We start from the raw sequence: 14545 nt of genomic DNA, 5'->3' as shown, positions 1-14545 counted from the left end.
GCCCGGGCTGGATTCGAACCCGCCACCTTAGGTGTATGTGGCTGGCGCCTTAGCCACTTGAGCCACAGGCGCCAAGCCCAGATATTTTTTTAATTGCAGTTTGACGGGGCCGGGTTTGAACCCACCACCCTAGGTATATGGGGCCAGTGCCCTACTCACTGAGTCGCAGGCGCAGCTCTAAGTGCATTTTTTAAAAGTATATGCTGCAAGTTTATCCCTGCAGTGAAGTTCTCAGTGGAAGCTGAAGAGCCACACTATAGTAGAGAGAAGTGTTTTATGGAGATGGGTGGTCTTGACTGAGATTGAAGGGGAACACGTGTTGCTCCCTGCCTCTCCTTCCAGGGGTCCTCAAACTTTTTAAACAGGGGGACCAGTTCACTCTCCCTCAGACTGTTGAAGGGCCGGACTGCGGGCCCCAGGACAAGTCGGCTGCTAAGCAGGACAGGCAGCTGCGGCAAAAACACCTGATGGGCTGGATAAATGTCCTCGGCCAGCTGCATGTGGCCCGGGGCCATAGTTTGAGGACGCCTGCAGGAGAGGCAGTGGTTCTCCACCCTTCTAAAGCCGCCGCCCTTTAATATAGTTCCTCTGGGTTGCAACCCGCCCTTTAATACAGTTCCTCTGGGTTGCAACCCTCATCCTCAGCCTTAGAGGATGAGCTTGACTTAGAGATGCTCAGCTGTTAAAATGTAGCACTCTCACTTGGCCAGAAGATGTCACTATAACACAAAGTACAAGCAGAAACTTATTAATTTTTAAACCATCTTTTATCTTATTTAATGGATCTTTTATGGTTTGTGACCAAAATAATATTCTTAAGTGGTAGTCTGGAAATAGCATTTTTAAGGCTCACAAAGAGGTTGGCGGATCTTTACCTTTCCAAATGTGCCTTTCAAATTTATGGTAAACGTGTGAATGTTAATCTTGGTCTGAAAACTAAGAGCAAGTGGACTCTTACTTTTCATCACAGTTGATATCACTTCTATGTTGTTCATGTAGGGACCAGAAAATCAAAGGTAATGGGGCAGAGATTTACCTTGTTTCTATTTTATTTTCTTTCTTTCTTTTTTTTTTGAGACAGAGTCTGACTTTGTCACCCTTGGTAGAGTGCCGTGGTGTCTGTCACAGCTCACAGCAACCTCAAACTCTTGGGTTCAAGTGATCTTGTACCTCAGCCTTCTAAGTAGCTGGGACTACAGGCGCCTGCCCCAACACCTGGCTATTTTTAGAGATGAGGTCTCTCTGTGACTCAGACTGGTCTGGTACCCATGAGCTCAGGCAGTCCATCTGCCTTAGCCTCCCAGAGTGCTGGGATTATAGATGTGAGCCACTGCACCCAGCCCACCTTGTTTCTATTTTCTTTAAGAAACTTTTTTTTACAAAGTCTGACAATTAAGTTCTCGAACTCATCTTAGAAAAAGTGCTACATATCTATCTCATTGCTAAGTATCACTACAGTCACCAGATGGCCATGGGGAGTACTTCGAAGATGACCGTAGTGTTATTCAGCAGTGAGATATGTAGCGTTTTCTAGGATGTATTTGCAAAGTTTATTGTCAGACGTCATATTTGAAAAAAAAAAAAAAAGAGTAAATTTTTTGGAAATAGAACTTCCAGCTAACCTGAAGAATTTAGCCACTCTTTTCTCACATATGTTAATAATGATGATACTAACTTCTTTAGCCTGATACTTTTCATCACTTCTTATAGGAGGGGAAAAGTCATTTATTAATTTATTTATTTTGGGATGGAGATGTGACAAGGGGCTTTGTTTTCCTTCCAAGTAAGTAGAAAATATTTAATTCATCCGTTCTCCTTACTTAGTTCTAAGTAATTTTGATCTTTCAATTTTTTTGTCCTTTTTATTAGGAGCTGCAAGCAGCAAATGCACATTTTGAACTCTATGAAATATCATTACATATTTGGTTTTCTTTTCCCATTGAAATGAAAAGTTGGCTCTCTACCAAAAACAGTGATTTCTTTCTTTTTTTCTTTTTTTTTGAGACAGAGTCTCACTCTATGTCCTGGGTAGAGTCCTATGGTGTCAGCCTAGCTCACAGCACCTTCAAACTCTTGGGCTCAAGTGATCCTCTTGCCTCAGCCTCCTGAGTAACTGAGACTATAGGCACCTGACACAACACCCAGCTAGTCTTTCTATTTTTAGTAGAGACGAGGTCTTACTCTTGCTCAGGGTAGTCTTAAACTCCTGAGCGTTAAGCAATCCCCCTGCCTCGGCCTCCCAGAGTGCTAGGATTATAGGCATGAGTCCCTGTGCCTGGCCAAGAATACTTATTTATAAAAGCAGGTTGTGGTGGAGATTGTAGGACCTGAGGACATAATGACTGTGTTCTTCATGCCCTTAGCTCTTTCTCACTGACCCGTAATTCCTTGGAAGGCCTGCGGCTATCTTAGCTGACTTATGGAAACGCCTCCTGTAGTACCTGTGGCTGCCTGGGCCTGATGCTTCTGAGTGTAGTAAAGCAGGGTTTAGTGTCTGGCTATAACAGAGCATCTGACTGCAGGTGGGTATGTTGCTTGGAGGAGGAACTACGCAGCATGTGCCTAGAATTGCAATAATTTTCACCAGGGTTTTTATCATAATACGTACCACTATTGCATATCTATTTAGGCATTGCTAGTTCATTTTTTTCTGCAACAATCCTTTGTGGCAAGTATGTTTCCTGTTTGTTCTATAGCAGAAGAGCCTGGGATGTGGTGAGATACCTGGTTTTGTTCAGAAGAAGCACAGACCCTGCACTGGGGCCCTGGCCTGCAGGCTCTCCAGGCTTACACGGCCCCTAGGAATATGTCTCTTCCAAGTTTTGTGTTTTTAATATACAGCGAGGATTCCATCAGCTCTTAGAATCTTTTTTAAATGGCAAATGGAGTAAAGAATAAACATGTAGGCTATGTCTAAAGTAATAAAACCATTTTTAAATTGCCAAAAGTGGTCACATATTGTCATGCGGGCAGTTTCTGAGTGAGGGAGTGAGCAAGACTGTAGGTGAGAAGTGGAGGGAACATGGAGACCGCCCACAGAGTTCTGAGAGGCTGGCCAGGGCAGGCAGGAGGAACCCCGGCTGGTGGCACAGCAGGCAGCCACTGAAGTGGAGGGGTTTGCTGATCTCTGTGAGATTTAGAAAAGATTAGTCCGACTCTAGCTGGAGAGTATGCAAGGGCTGGCAGTGAAGTTCTTGAACTCACCCTAGAAAAGTGCCACATACCTCATTGCACAATGTCACTATGTTCATCCTCTAAGCCCTCACCTTGGGAAGCTGTGCACCGATGCCAGCAACTAGTCCACCTTTTAAAGCAATTTTAGAATGCCTTTTCTGGAATGACCTTCAGAGCTGTCACCCTCTGGCACACAAAAACACATGGCAACAATAACAAACACCCCTCAGCAAGACAGCGCCACACATCAGCACGAGCACAGCTGTGAGACACTGATATACCGAGATTATAAAACCTCATAGAGCTGTTTGTACAGTACTGCCAATATAAGTGAACAGTGGCAAGTTTGCAACTTAATTGTCAGACCTTTGTACAATGACAGTTCTGATGGCCATTCCAGAAAAAGAGTCCCAAAATTGCTCTGAAGGGTAGACTAGGCACTGGCCTCAGTGCAAGGCTTCCCAAGGGGAGCACTTCATAGATGGCTGTAGTGATACTCAGCAGCAAGGTGTGCAGCACTTTTTTGGGGATGAGCTTTGTGTGCCATTGTCAGCAAAACTGCTAAGGAAGCTGCCACCAGAGCCCAGAGGTGAGATGACCTTCATCTGACCCAAGACAATGTGCTGGGCAGTGCATCCTCAGGAGAGCCTTATGTAATGTCCACGGGACAGACCCTTTACCATCCCACACCTGGCAAATGTTTAAATTTTCTGTAAAGATAGAATCTTGTTATGTTACCAAGGCTGGTCTCAAACTCCTGGCCTCAAGCAATAGTTCAACCTTGGCCTCCCAAAGCGTCCGGCCCATTGCCACGTTCTTTTTTTTTTTTTTTTTTAGAGCTAGAATCTCACTTTTGGTAGAGTGCTATGACATCACAGCTCACAGCAACCTCCAACTCTCAGGCTTAGGCGATTCTCTTGCTTCAGCCTCCTGAGTAGCTGGGACTAGAGGTGCCCACAATGCCCAGCTATTTTTTGTTGCAGTTTGGCTGGGGCTGGGTTCAAACCTGCCACCCTCAGCATATGGGGCTGGCACCCTACCCACTGAGCCACAGGGGCTGCCTACCATTGCCACATTCTTATCCATCCTACAGTCTTGGGTTAAGTAACTAGACAGACTCCTGGGCTCCCCAGGGGCCTATGGGTCCTGAAGAATTGGAATAATGAAAACTTCCCCAAATTTTATTTTTTACCCGTGCAGGGGCCCAGAGGAAGTCATTGTTCATAATTGTCTAAAGCAAAAATCAGTCTTGAGCTTTTAAGAAAGTTCAGATTCTAGGCAAGGCATGGTGGCTCACGCCTATAATTCCAGCACTCTTGGGAGGCCAAGGCAGGCAGATCGCCTGAGCTCACGAGTTTGAGACCAGCCTGAGCTAGAGTGAGACCCTGTCTCTAAAAATAGCAGGGCATTGTGGCCGGTGCCTGTAGTTCCAGCTACTCAGGAGGCTGAAGCAAGATAATTGCTTAAGCCCAGGAGTTTGAGGTTGCTGTGAACCATGACGCCACAGCTCTCTAGTGGCGGTGACAAAGTGAGACTCTGTCTCAAAAAAGAAAAAAAAGTTCAGATTCTTATATAAATGTTAATAGTATGAGGCATTGTTAACTCTTAGCTGTGTGAGAATTTTTTCCATTTCCTCCAAGTTTATCCCTAGTTTTACCCTTCCACTCCCTTAGCTGCTCAGTAGAAACAGTTCTGGGTGCATCTGTACCCTGGGGGTGGCAGTGGAAGGCTGTGGCCAACCTGGGTTTGGGGATAAACTGTCTCTTGGCACTCTCACACACAACACTCTGTAACTTCTTTTCTTTTCTTTTTTTTTTTTTTTTTTTTTTTTGAGACAGAGTTTCACTTTGTTGCCCTCATTAGAGTGCTGTGATGTCATAGCTCACAGCAACCTCAAACTCTTGGGCTTAAGCAGTTCTCCTGCTTTAGCCTCTCAAGGAGCTGGACTACAGGTGCCTGCCACAATGCCTGGCTATTTTAATTTTTTGGTTGTAGTTGTCATTGTTGTTCGGCAGGCCTGGGCCAGATTCAAACCTGCCAGCTCCCATGTATGTGGCTGACATCCCAGCCCCTGAGCCACAAAACACCAAGTCAACACTCTGCAACTTAATTCAGTTCTCCAGTGCACAAAAAGTAGGTGTTCTACAACTTAATTCGATTCTGATGCTTCTACCTGGACTTAAGTGTTGGATCTCAGAAGTAAAAGGGTGCAGTCCCACAAGACTGCCCAATTCAGATGCTGGTGGAAAGACCAGGCCTCGACCAGGAGTTCATAATTTGCTAGAAGGGCTCACGGAACTCAGGGAAACACTTTCCTTATGTTTACTGGTTTATTACAAAAGGGTATTATGAAGGACACAGATGGACAGGTATGTGGGTGAGATCTGGAAGAGGCCCCAGTAGGTTCACAGAAGTTGGGGTATACCACCCTGCTGGCAACCTGAAAGCTAGTCAGATCTCATTGACAGTTTTTATGGAACTTTATTTATTTATTTATTTATTATTTTTTTTTTTGTTTGAGACAGAGTCTCACTTGCTCACCCTGGGTAGAGCACCGTGGCATCTTAGCTGACAGCAACCTCAAACTCTTGGGTTCAACTTATTCTCTTGCTTCAGCCTCCCAAGTAGCTGGGACTATAGGTGCCCACTATAATGCCCATCTATTTTTAGAGACAGGGTCTCCCTCTGGCGGGTCTTGAACCTGTGAACTCAGGCAATCTACCTGCCTCGGCCTTCCAGGTGCTGGGATTACAGGTGTGAGCTACCATGCCCAGCTTTTTATGGAACTTTAAATTCTAGCCTGCCTCTCTTGCTTGAGGTTGGTGAGTGGGGCTAAAATTGCCAATTCTCTAATCAGTGGTGTTTGGGGTGACCAGCCCCATCTGAGGCTGTTGGGGTCCAGCCCTGAGTCATCTCATTAGCATGAACCATGGAATGTGAGATGGGTTTGTTAGAGATAACAAAAGGCACTCTGTCACTTAGAAAATTCCAGGGGTTTTAGGAGCTCTGTACAAAAACCAAAAACAATTTTTTTTTTTTTAAAGCTGGGTCTTGCTCTGTTGTCCAGGTTGGAGTGCAGTTGTGTGATCATAATTCACTATAACTTCAAAGTCTGGACCTCAAGCAGCCCTTTTGCCTCAGCCTCCTGAGTAGTGGAGACTATAGATACACCACCATGTCTAGCTAATTTCTTTGTTGTTTTTTTTTTTTTTTAGAGAGATGGAGTCTTGCTATGTTGCCCAAACTCCTGGTCTCTAATGATCCTCCTGCCTCAGTCTCCTAAAGTATTGGGATCACAGGCATGAGCCACCACACCCCCTAAAAATCAGATATTTTAACTGTTGGAATTCAAAACATGATACCTCAGAGTGTGGTGTGTTGGCATGTCCAATACCTTTACCTCAAAAAGATGGGGGCCTCAGAGGCCAGTTCCCCTTGACCTCCTCCTGCCTTCCTGCCTCTTGTCTTTCTCCTCCAGTGAGTCATAGACACCAGAATTCCTCTTCCCAAAAGTGGGTTGCAGAAACTAGAACTCCTCTGTGGCCAAGTGCAGTAGCTCACACCTGTAATCCTAGCACTTTTTGAGACCCTGTCTCAGAAAGGAATGAATGGAAGGGAGGGAGGGATGGCCAAAGGGGGAAAGAAACTAGAACTTTCTCCCAAAGCAAGCCATAAAACCTAGAAAGGCTACTTTCACCCTCCCTGCCCCATGTGGGGATGGGTTGAGGGGGAATGGTACACAGGCAGACTAAGAATCTAAACAGTCAAGCCTTGCTCCCCCCACCCCCCTGTACTTTGTCCAGGCACATTCCACACAGATGTCCATTCTTTGCTGAACCTGAGACTAAAAATAGACAGTTTTCCCTAGTCTTTGGTTATTAATTTCTGAAGGCTCCCATGTCAGGTAAAACTTGGAGTGAATGAAGGATGCTTTGCTTTTCTCTCATTAACCTGTACTTTGTTATGGGAGTGTCTGCAATGACCCTGAAGATGGGGAAGAAAGGTCTCACACCCTTTCAGTCCCTGCGTGACAAAACACACTATTATTGCTCTTATCAATAAGAAGTTGCAGAGGCTTCTGGAGCTCTGTGAAGAGCCAGACAAAGGGCAAGAATGCAGAGTGGCTGCAAAGTTCAATTTTTGCACATGAACTTTACGGCCACTCTGTATATTACCCAGAGACCGTGTATGTATTTGTCCTCATACCCCATGTTTCTTTTTCCCCTCCCTTAGGCAACATGGTGCTTCTGCTCATCCTGTGTGTGCAACACTCCTTTCCCGAGCCCAGCAGATTGTACCTGGACCTCATTTTTGCCGTCCTGGCCCTGGAACTGATCTGTTCCTTTGTGTGTCTGCTCATTTACACAGGTGAGAATTACAGCCAGGCTGTTCTGTCCCAGGGTGAAGCATAGCCGGTTGTTTGAGTGATGTGATATTTCTCCATGTGGCTGGGAACATACTGAGCACCTGCACCTCTCATCACTGACCACAGTCACATCTCTAATGTCAAACCCACAGGAAGGGCACAGCCCTTGCCAGTGAGTGACTTGTCTAAGAGTAAGTTATTGATATATTTTGTCAATTAAAGTGAATCTTTTTCATTAAAACAAAATGCAAAACAAATTACAAACTTTTACTTTCTGAAAGTCAACAGAAATGTAACTTTGGGTTTAGTGCCTATGGCTCAAGTGGCTAAGGCACTCTGCGCAGGGCGACAGCTTGAGGCTAAGGAGCTTAGCACCTGTAGTCCCAGCTACTTGGGAGGTGGAGGCAGAAGAATGGCTTGAATCCAGGAGTTTGAGGTTGCTGTGAGCTGTGATGCCATGGCACTCTGCGCAGGGCGACAGCTTGAGGCTAAGGAGTTTAGTCTCACTAAGTCTCCCTCCATGGAGTACCATGGATGCTGAGCAGTTTTTTGTACGTTTATTGGCCAATTGTCTGTCTTTTAAAAAACATCTGTTCATGTTTTCTGCTCACTTTTTAATGGTGTTCTTTCCTTCTTGCTGATTTGTTTCGAGTTCCTTGTTGATTCTGGATATTAGTCCTTTGTCAGATGTTCAATAGTTGGAGGTTGCTGTGAACTGTGACGCCATGGCACTCTACCCAGGGCGACATAGTGAGACTCTGTCTCAAAAAGTAAACCCAAACAAATAAAACCTTTCCTCACCCTAGCCTTCCCCCCCACCACTTAGTTAACAGCATAGCCATTAGCACTGTTCAATCAGAACCTAAGAAGCCTAGTGACACCCTGAGTCCTTCCTTTTACCTCATTCCCCAAGGATTGGATAGGGTTGATGGTCAGTCACTTATCGGTCCTATTGAGTCTGCCTGTCGCTCAAATCTCTTTCTCCGTGGTCACTGCCATCGCCTTGGTGAGGCATCCCTCTTCTCGTATTTGGGTAGGTGCAGTAGGCACGCTATAGGTCTCCCTCCTCCTGTCCTCTGACTTGTTCCTTTCTCCAGCCATGGTGAGCTTGTTCGTAGTTAGTCCCTGTCATCAGCGTCACGAGTGGCCTTTACCCAGCTGCTCTTCAGGGATGATGGTGAGAACCTTTCAGTGGCTGCCAATGCTCTCAGGATAAAACCGAAATGTCCTGCATGACACAACAGACACTAGAAACGTGTTCCCTGCCCACCTTTCCAGCCTCACCTGCTGTGGATACCCCCCACCCGTGTACATACACCTTCTCCAGACCATAGTGTTTGCTTAGGCACTTCCCACACCTGAAACACCCTTCTTCTCCATTCTTCTTGTCTGGGTGATGAAGCTTTCTCCTCTTCCTCCCCTGTGAACCCCCTGCAGGGTTAGGGACTGCCTGGTAAGGCCAGCTCAGCTCTTTGTGCAAGCTTCTACCCAAGGCACTTTCATACTGTCTTGGAATGAAGACACGTTTTTTGTATTTTCCTCTGGACCAGAGTGGTGTTAACAGTGAGGCTCTGATGTCCTGCATCCTGTTTTTTTTTTTTTAGAGACAGAGTCTCACTTTGTTGCCCTCAGTAGAGTGCCGTGGCGTTACAGCTCATAGCAACCTCAAACTCTTGGGTTTAGGTGATTTTCTTGCCTTAGCCTCCTGAGTAGCTGGGACTACAGGCGCCCGCCACAATGCTTGACTGTTTTTTTTGTGGCAGTTTGGCCTGGAGCAGGTTTGAACCCGCCACCCTCAGTATATGGGGCTGGTGCCCTACTCACTGAGCCACAGGTGCTGCCCTGATGTCCTGCTTCCTGGCTGCAATGCCTGGTCTCTGGGCTGGCTGTGGGAACTGAATTTGGGCATCCATGTGAACAATTATTACCAAAATAATGCTAATTCCTATCTTTGTGGGGCTTCATACGGCTGTAGTAGTTGTTGAAATAACTTGGGTATATTAATAAAAACAGCTAATAATGTCATTGAATAGACTTTTTTTCAGAATTAGGTCTTACTAATAATGACTTTATTATTTTAGTGAAAATCCAAAAATTTAATAAAGCCAAACCACAACCTGATGTACTTGAAGAAGGAAAAATTTATGCTTACCCTAGCAGTATTACCTCAGAGACTGGATTCAGGTAAGGGTCAGGTGGGGAGTAAAATAATTTCTTCCCCCTAGAAGGCTAGAAACCATTTTAATGTTTGGAATTTATGACTATTTGTGCTTTTATAATTATGTTTGATTTGTTTCTTTCCTTTCAGCTGTGGTGAAACTAAGTCTTAAATCATCAGACATGAGTCAGGCATTGTGGCAGGCACCTGTAGTCCCAGCTACTTGGGAAGCTGAGGCAAGAGAATCACTTAGGCCCAAGAGTTTGAGGTTGCTGTGAGCTGTGATGCCACAGCATTCTACAGAAGGTGACAAAGTGAGAGTATGTGTGAAAACAAAAATTAAATGATCATATATAAATTTAGTAAAAGGTTCATATGCTTCATGCAAAAGTGAGGTCAACCATTTAGACAACCAGTCAGCTTTTGTTGTTATGTCACTGGGTGCTCCCTCCCTGAAGTGCTTTGTTTGTAGGCTTCTACAACCTGCTAGCTTCTCTGTTTTTTTGAGACACAGGGTAGGTATATCTATGTTGGCCAGGTTGGCCTTGAACTCCTGGACTCAAGCGATCCTCTTGCCTCAGCCTCCCAAGTAGCCAGCTGGGTCTGCCCTCTCCCTTCCCTCGCCTTGTTTCTGTCTTGGTCTCTTCCTAAGCAACTTCCATGGCTTACAGTATCATCCATATCTGCTTGAGAGACTAGGGTCAAAACAGTTATTAAAAAACTATATATATTGAAAGTAAGGGGCCGGGCCTGGTGGCTCATGCCTATAAATCCCAGCACTCTGGGAGGCCGAGGCAGGTGGATTGCCTGAGCTAATGGGTTCCAGACAAGTCTGAGCCAGAGTGAGACCTCTTTTCCAAAAACAGCCAGGAGTTGTGGTGGGCACTTGTAGTTCCAGCTATTCGGGAGGGTGAGGTAAGAGGATCACTTGAGCCCAAGAGTTTGAGGTTGCTGTGAGCTAAAATGCCACAGCACTCTACTAAGGGCAACAAAGTGAGACTCTGTCTCCAAAAGAAAAAAATTGAAATGTACAAAATTAATTTATTTCAAGAATGAAAGTTACTGTACATGATTCATGAAAATGAGTGGCTAAGGCACCAGCCACATACACCAGAGCTGGCAGGTTTGAATCCAGCTCGGACTCACCAAATAACAATGACAACTACAACCAAAAAATAGCTGGGTATTGTGGTGGGCGCCTGTAGTCCCAGCTTCTTGGGAGGCTGAGGCAAGAGAATCGCTTAAGCTCAGGAGTTGGAGGTTGCTGTTAGCTGTGATGCCACGGCACTCCACCCAGGGCGACAGCTTGAGGCTCTGTCTCCAAAAAAGAAAAAGAAAAAAAGAAAACATGTCATTTAGCAGAATTGCCCTGGTATGACATGTAAGAAATGGTAACAATTACAGCATGCATTCCTGAAAACTGGAAGAAGCTTGTTTGCAAGGAAAGTAATGGGTACTAGTGAATATGTGTAACCCCTTTATATTTTTGGTTATTTGCAGCACTATTTCAAGCCTGGAAGAAATTGTTGAAAAGCAAGGAGACATAATAGTGTATCTGAAGCGACACAATGCCCTGTTGAGTAAGCGATTGTTGGCTCTCTCTTCCTCGGACCTGGGCTGTCAGCCAAGTAAGACGTGAGAGGCTTACGGTCACTACAGCAACTGCAGAGGAATCCAGAGTAACTTAGGATCAACTGACGAGGCACCACAGCGAATTGTGGCTTTCACCAAGAAACATTTACAATTTTGGTTGGAAACCCGAATTTGGTTCCCCCCTCTGTGGCTGTGTAATATATGGGGCTCCTGGGTCTTTTGAAAGGTGCTTTGTAGATGCCTTGGTAACTGGAGAATGTCTGCTCTGCACCTTTGGAAGTCATTTAACTGCATTGTTTGTCTTAGGATCACAGGTAGAGTTTAAGGTCCATGGTCTGCACTTTTTCCACATGACGTTTAAAACCCTGAAATAATTTGGCTTCTTACAGAAGTAGGACCAGTCTACTTCAATCAAGTAAGTTCTTCCCACTTTTGAGCTGACAAGAGAAGAGCTTATTTCCTGGGATTGATGTCATTTTCCTGCACTGTCTTATCCAGTATTGGATGCACTCACGTGGTGTTGGGTGACAGTGTGGGCCTTGTGGCTTTTAGAGAATTTCTAACTATAGAACCAAGGTCTCACTAGTTGATTTACTATGCAGACTCCTACAGTTTTCTATTCCTCAGAAATAAGATACGAAAATTCCTTGGACCAGTATTAGACTGCCCTGTGTTCCTCATCTTGGCAGTACCTTCTGTTAGCAATAGCTGAAAAATTTAGAGAATTTAGACTGTCGCTTTATTTTTGCCCTTCAAGAAGTTGACGTATGATTCAGTATTGATTATACCTTCATTGAATCAGTAAGTTCTCTTACACAAAAGGAATCTTCTGTGATTTTAAATTAGTCTAAAAAGAAGAATAGAATCCTCTTTAGTCTTGGACTATACTTAAAAATTGTGATGGGAGGGTGGCGCCTGTGGCTCAAAGGGGTAGGGTGCCGGCCCCCTATGCCAGAGGTGGTGGGTTCAAACCCAGCCCCAGCCAAAACTGCCAAAAAAAAAATGGGAATAAGATGTCATATCAGTTTATATATAGATATTAAACTTATCTAATTTTCAAGATAAAGATAAAGTATTTTTATGAGCCTGGCATTATCTATTCCTTTCTCCTACTAGGCCCCTGTCCGTTGTCATATTTGTCATCAGCACGGGTTGATGCCTCCTTAGGAAGACTCCAGATGAAGGCTTACTGTGAGGGGAGGAGTATTTGTGATTGGGTAGGCTGGTGGTCTTTTTTGGTCATTAGCTAAATACTCAATATTTGATTTGAAAAGCTATATACAAATTTCACTGAAGGCTTTCAAACAAGGAAGTGACAACTTCAGTTTTAGTTTTGGGAGGATCATATTTCAGTTCAATATAGGGGTAATTTGGGTGGCAGAAAGATAATGGCCCTGAACTAGGGCAGGTATAGTGACAATTTATTATAAGTATATATGTGTATATGTATATAGATGTATATGTGTGTGTTGCAAATGACAATTATCATGACTTACTATAAAATTAAAAGTTTATTTATTTTTTTCGAGACAGACTCTCATTTTGTCACCCTTGGTAGAGTGCTATGGTATCACAGCTCACAGCAACCTCCAAGTCTTGGCTTAGGGAATTCTCCTGCCTCAGCCTCCTGAGTAGCTGGGACTACAGGTGCCTGCCACAAGGCCCCGCTATTTTTTGTTGCAGTTGTCACTGCTGTTTTAGCTGGTCAGGGCTGGGTTCGAACCTGCCACCCTCGGTATATGGGGCCTGCTCCCTACCCACTAAGCCACAGGCACTGCCCCAAGTTTATCATTATTATTATTATTATTATTTGAGACAGAGCCTCAAGCTGTCACCCTATGTAGAGTGCTGTGCATCACAGCAACCTCCAATTCCTGGGCTCAAGTGATTCTTCTGTCTCTGCCTTCCAAGTAGCTGGGACTACAGGCACCTGCCACAATGCCTGGCTATTTTTTGGTTGCAGCCGTCATTGTTGTTTGGCGGGCCCGGGCTGGATTCAAACCCTCCAGCTCAGGTGTTTGTGGCTGGCCCCTTAGCTGCTTGAGCCACAGGTGCCACGCCAAGTTCATCTATTTATTTATTTATTTTGCAGTTTTTTGGCTGCAGCTGGGTTTGAGCCCACCACCCTTGGCATATGAGGCCAGTGCCCTACTCCTTGAGTCACAGGCGCTGCTCAAAGTTTATTATTTTTTAATGGCAATATTGTAAAATACAAAGCCTAGGAATGGTTGCCACAGGAAGGAACCAGGCGTGACACGGATTAGAAGTACAAACTTGGCGGGAGGCGGGCTAACCTTGAGTGCAGGATAGACCTGAGCCCCCTCCACAATGGCTATTTATTAAGGTTCTACACAACAGGCATGGAGAGTTACAGTAATGACATACACAAGAGATGTGGAGAATTAAGGTAATTACATTTGAGGGCTGCTTGCATAAGGATTGCCACGTGCTCTTTCCCCTCATGCTGTTTCCCCACAACCCCCATGAAGAAGTACCAAGCATCAGTGTTTAACACCTGCTTACTAGTGAGTGACCGATCTTATCTCATTCCAGAGCACTGACTTACTTGGGGGGTTGCCCCTGTCACGGAATGTCTCTAGGCTTGCCAGGTGACTGTCCTGTTCTCAGCATTTCCTTTTAATATGATAAGAATCAGTAACTGTCCTTTGCAAACATGATGTCCATTCCTCTACACAGGGGTCCTCAAACTTTTTAAACAGGGGGCCAGTTCACTGTCTCTCAGACCATTGGAGTGCTGGACTGTGGGCCCTGGGACGAGTCGGCTGCTAAGTAAGACAGGCAGCGATGGCAAAAACACCCAGTGGGCCAGATAAATGTCCTAGGTGGGCCGCATGTGGCCCGCAGGCTGTAGTTTGAGGACACCTGTTCTACACTTATACAGGCAAGGGATATATTCATTCAGTCCCCTCCCCTTTTAATTTTGGAGAGCAGATGCCTGTTTTTAGATACAGATATTGCTGGGACATTCTAAAAGTTTTCTACTGAAGAAAAATTGAAGAGCTTAAGAGTCTATATTTTTTTTATTTTTTGAGACAGAGTCTCACTATGTTGCCCTTGGTAGAGTGCTATGGTTTTGCAGCTCACAGCAACCTCAAACTCTTGGACTTAAGTGATTCTCTTGCCTCAGCCTCCCAAGTAGCTGGGACTACAGGTGTCTGCCACAATACTCGGCTGTTTTTTTGTTGTAGTTGTCATTGTTCTTTCGGCAGGCCCAGGCTGGGTTCCAACCTACC

The 14545-nt window shown here is 45.0% G+C and overlaps 1 protein-coding gene across 1 annotated transcript in view; it reads left to right on the top strand.

Moving 5' to 3' along the window:
* TMEM192 (transmembrane protein 192) overlaps positions 1-12278 on the top strand; it is a 27341-nt gene extending 15063 nt beyond the window's left edge. Inside the window, exons 4-6 of the mRNA XM_023519480.1 lie at positions 7408-7542; positions 9622-9724; positions 11199-12278. Coding sequence (XP_023375248.1) covers positions 7408-7542; positions 9622-9724; positions 11199-11337 — 377 coding nt within the window. The 3' untranslated portion in view covers positions 11338-12278. The remainder of the gene's footprint in view (positions 1-7407; positions 7543-9621; positions 9725-11198) is intronic.
* The last annotated feature ends 2267 nt before the right edge of the window (positions 12279-14545 follow it).

This window comes from Otolemur garnettii, unplaced genomic scaffold (genome assembly GCF_000181295.1).
Source record: "Otolemur garnettii isolate 467f Iridium unplaced genomic scaffold, OtoGar3 scaffold00177, whole genome shotgun sequence".
In the NCBI taxonomy this organism is placed as follows: Eukaryota; Metazoa; Chordata; class Mammalia; order Primates; family Galagidae; genus Otolemur; species Otolemur garnettii.
The sequence above is the reverse complement of the archived record's forward strand: the minus strand, read 5'-3'. Positions and strand labels throughout refer to the sequence as shown.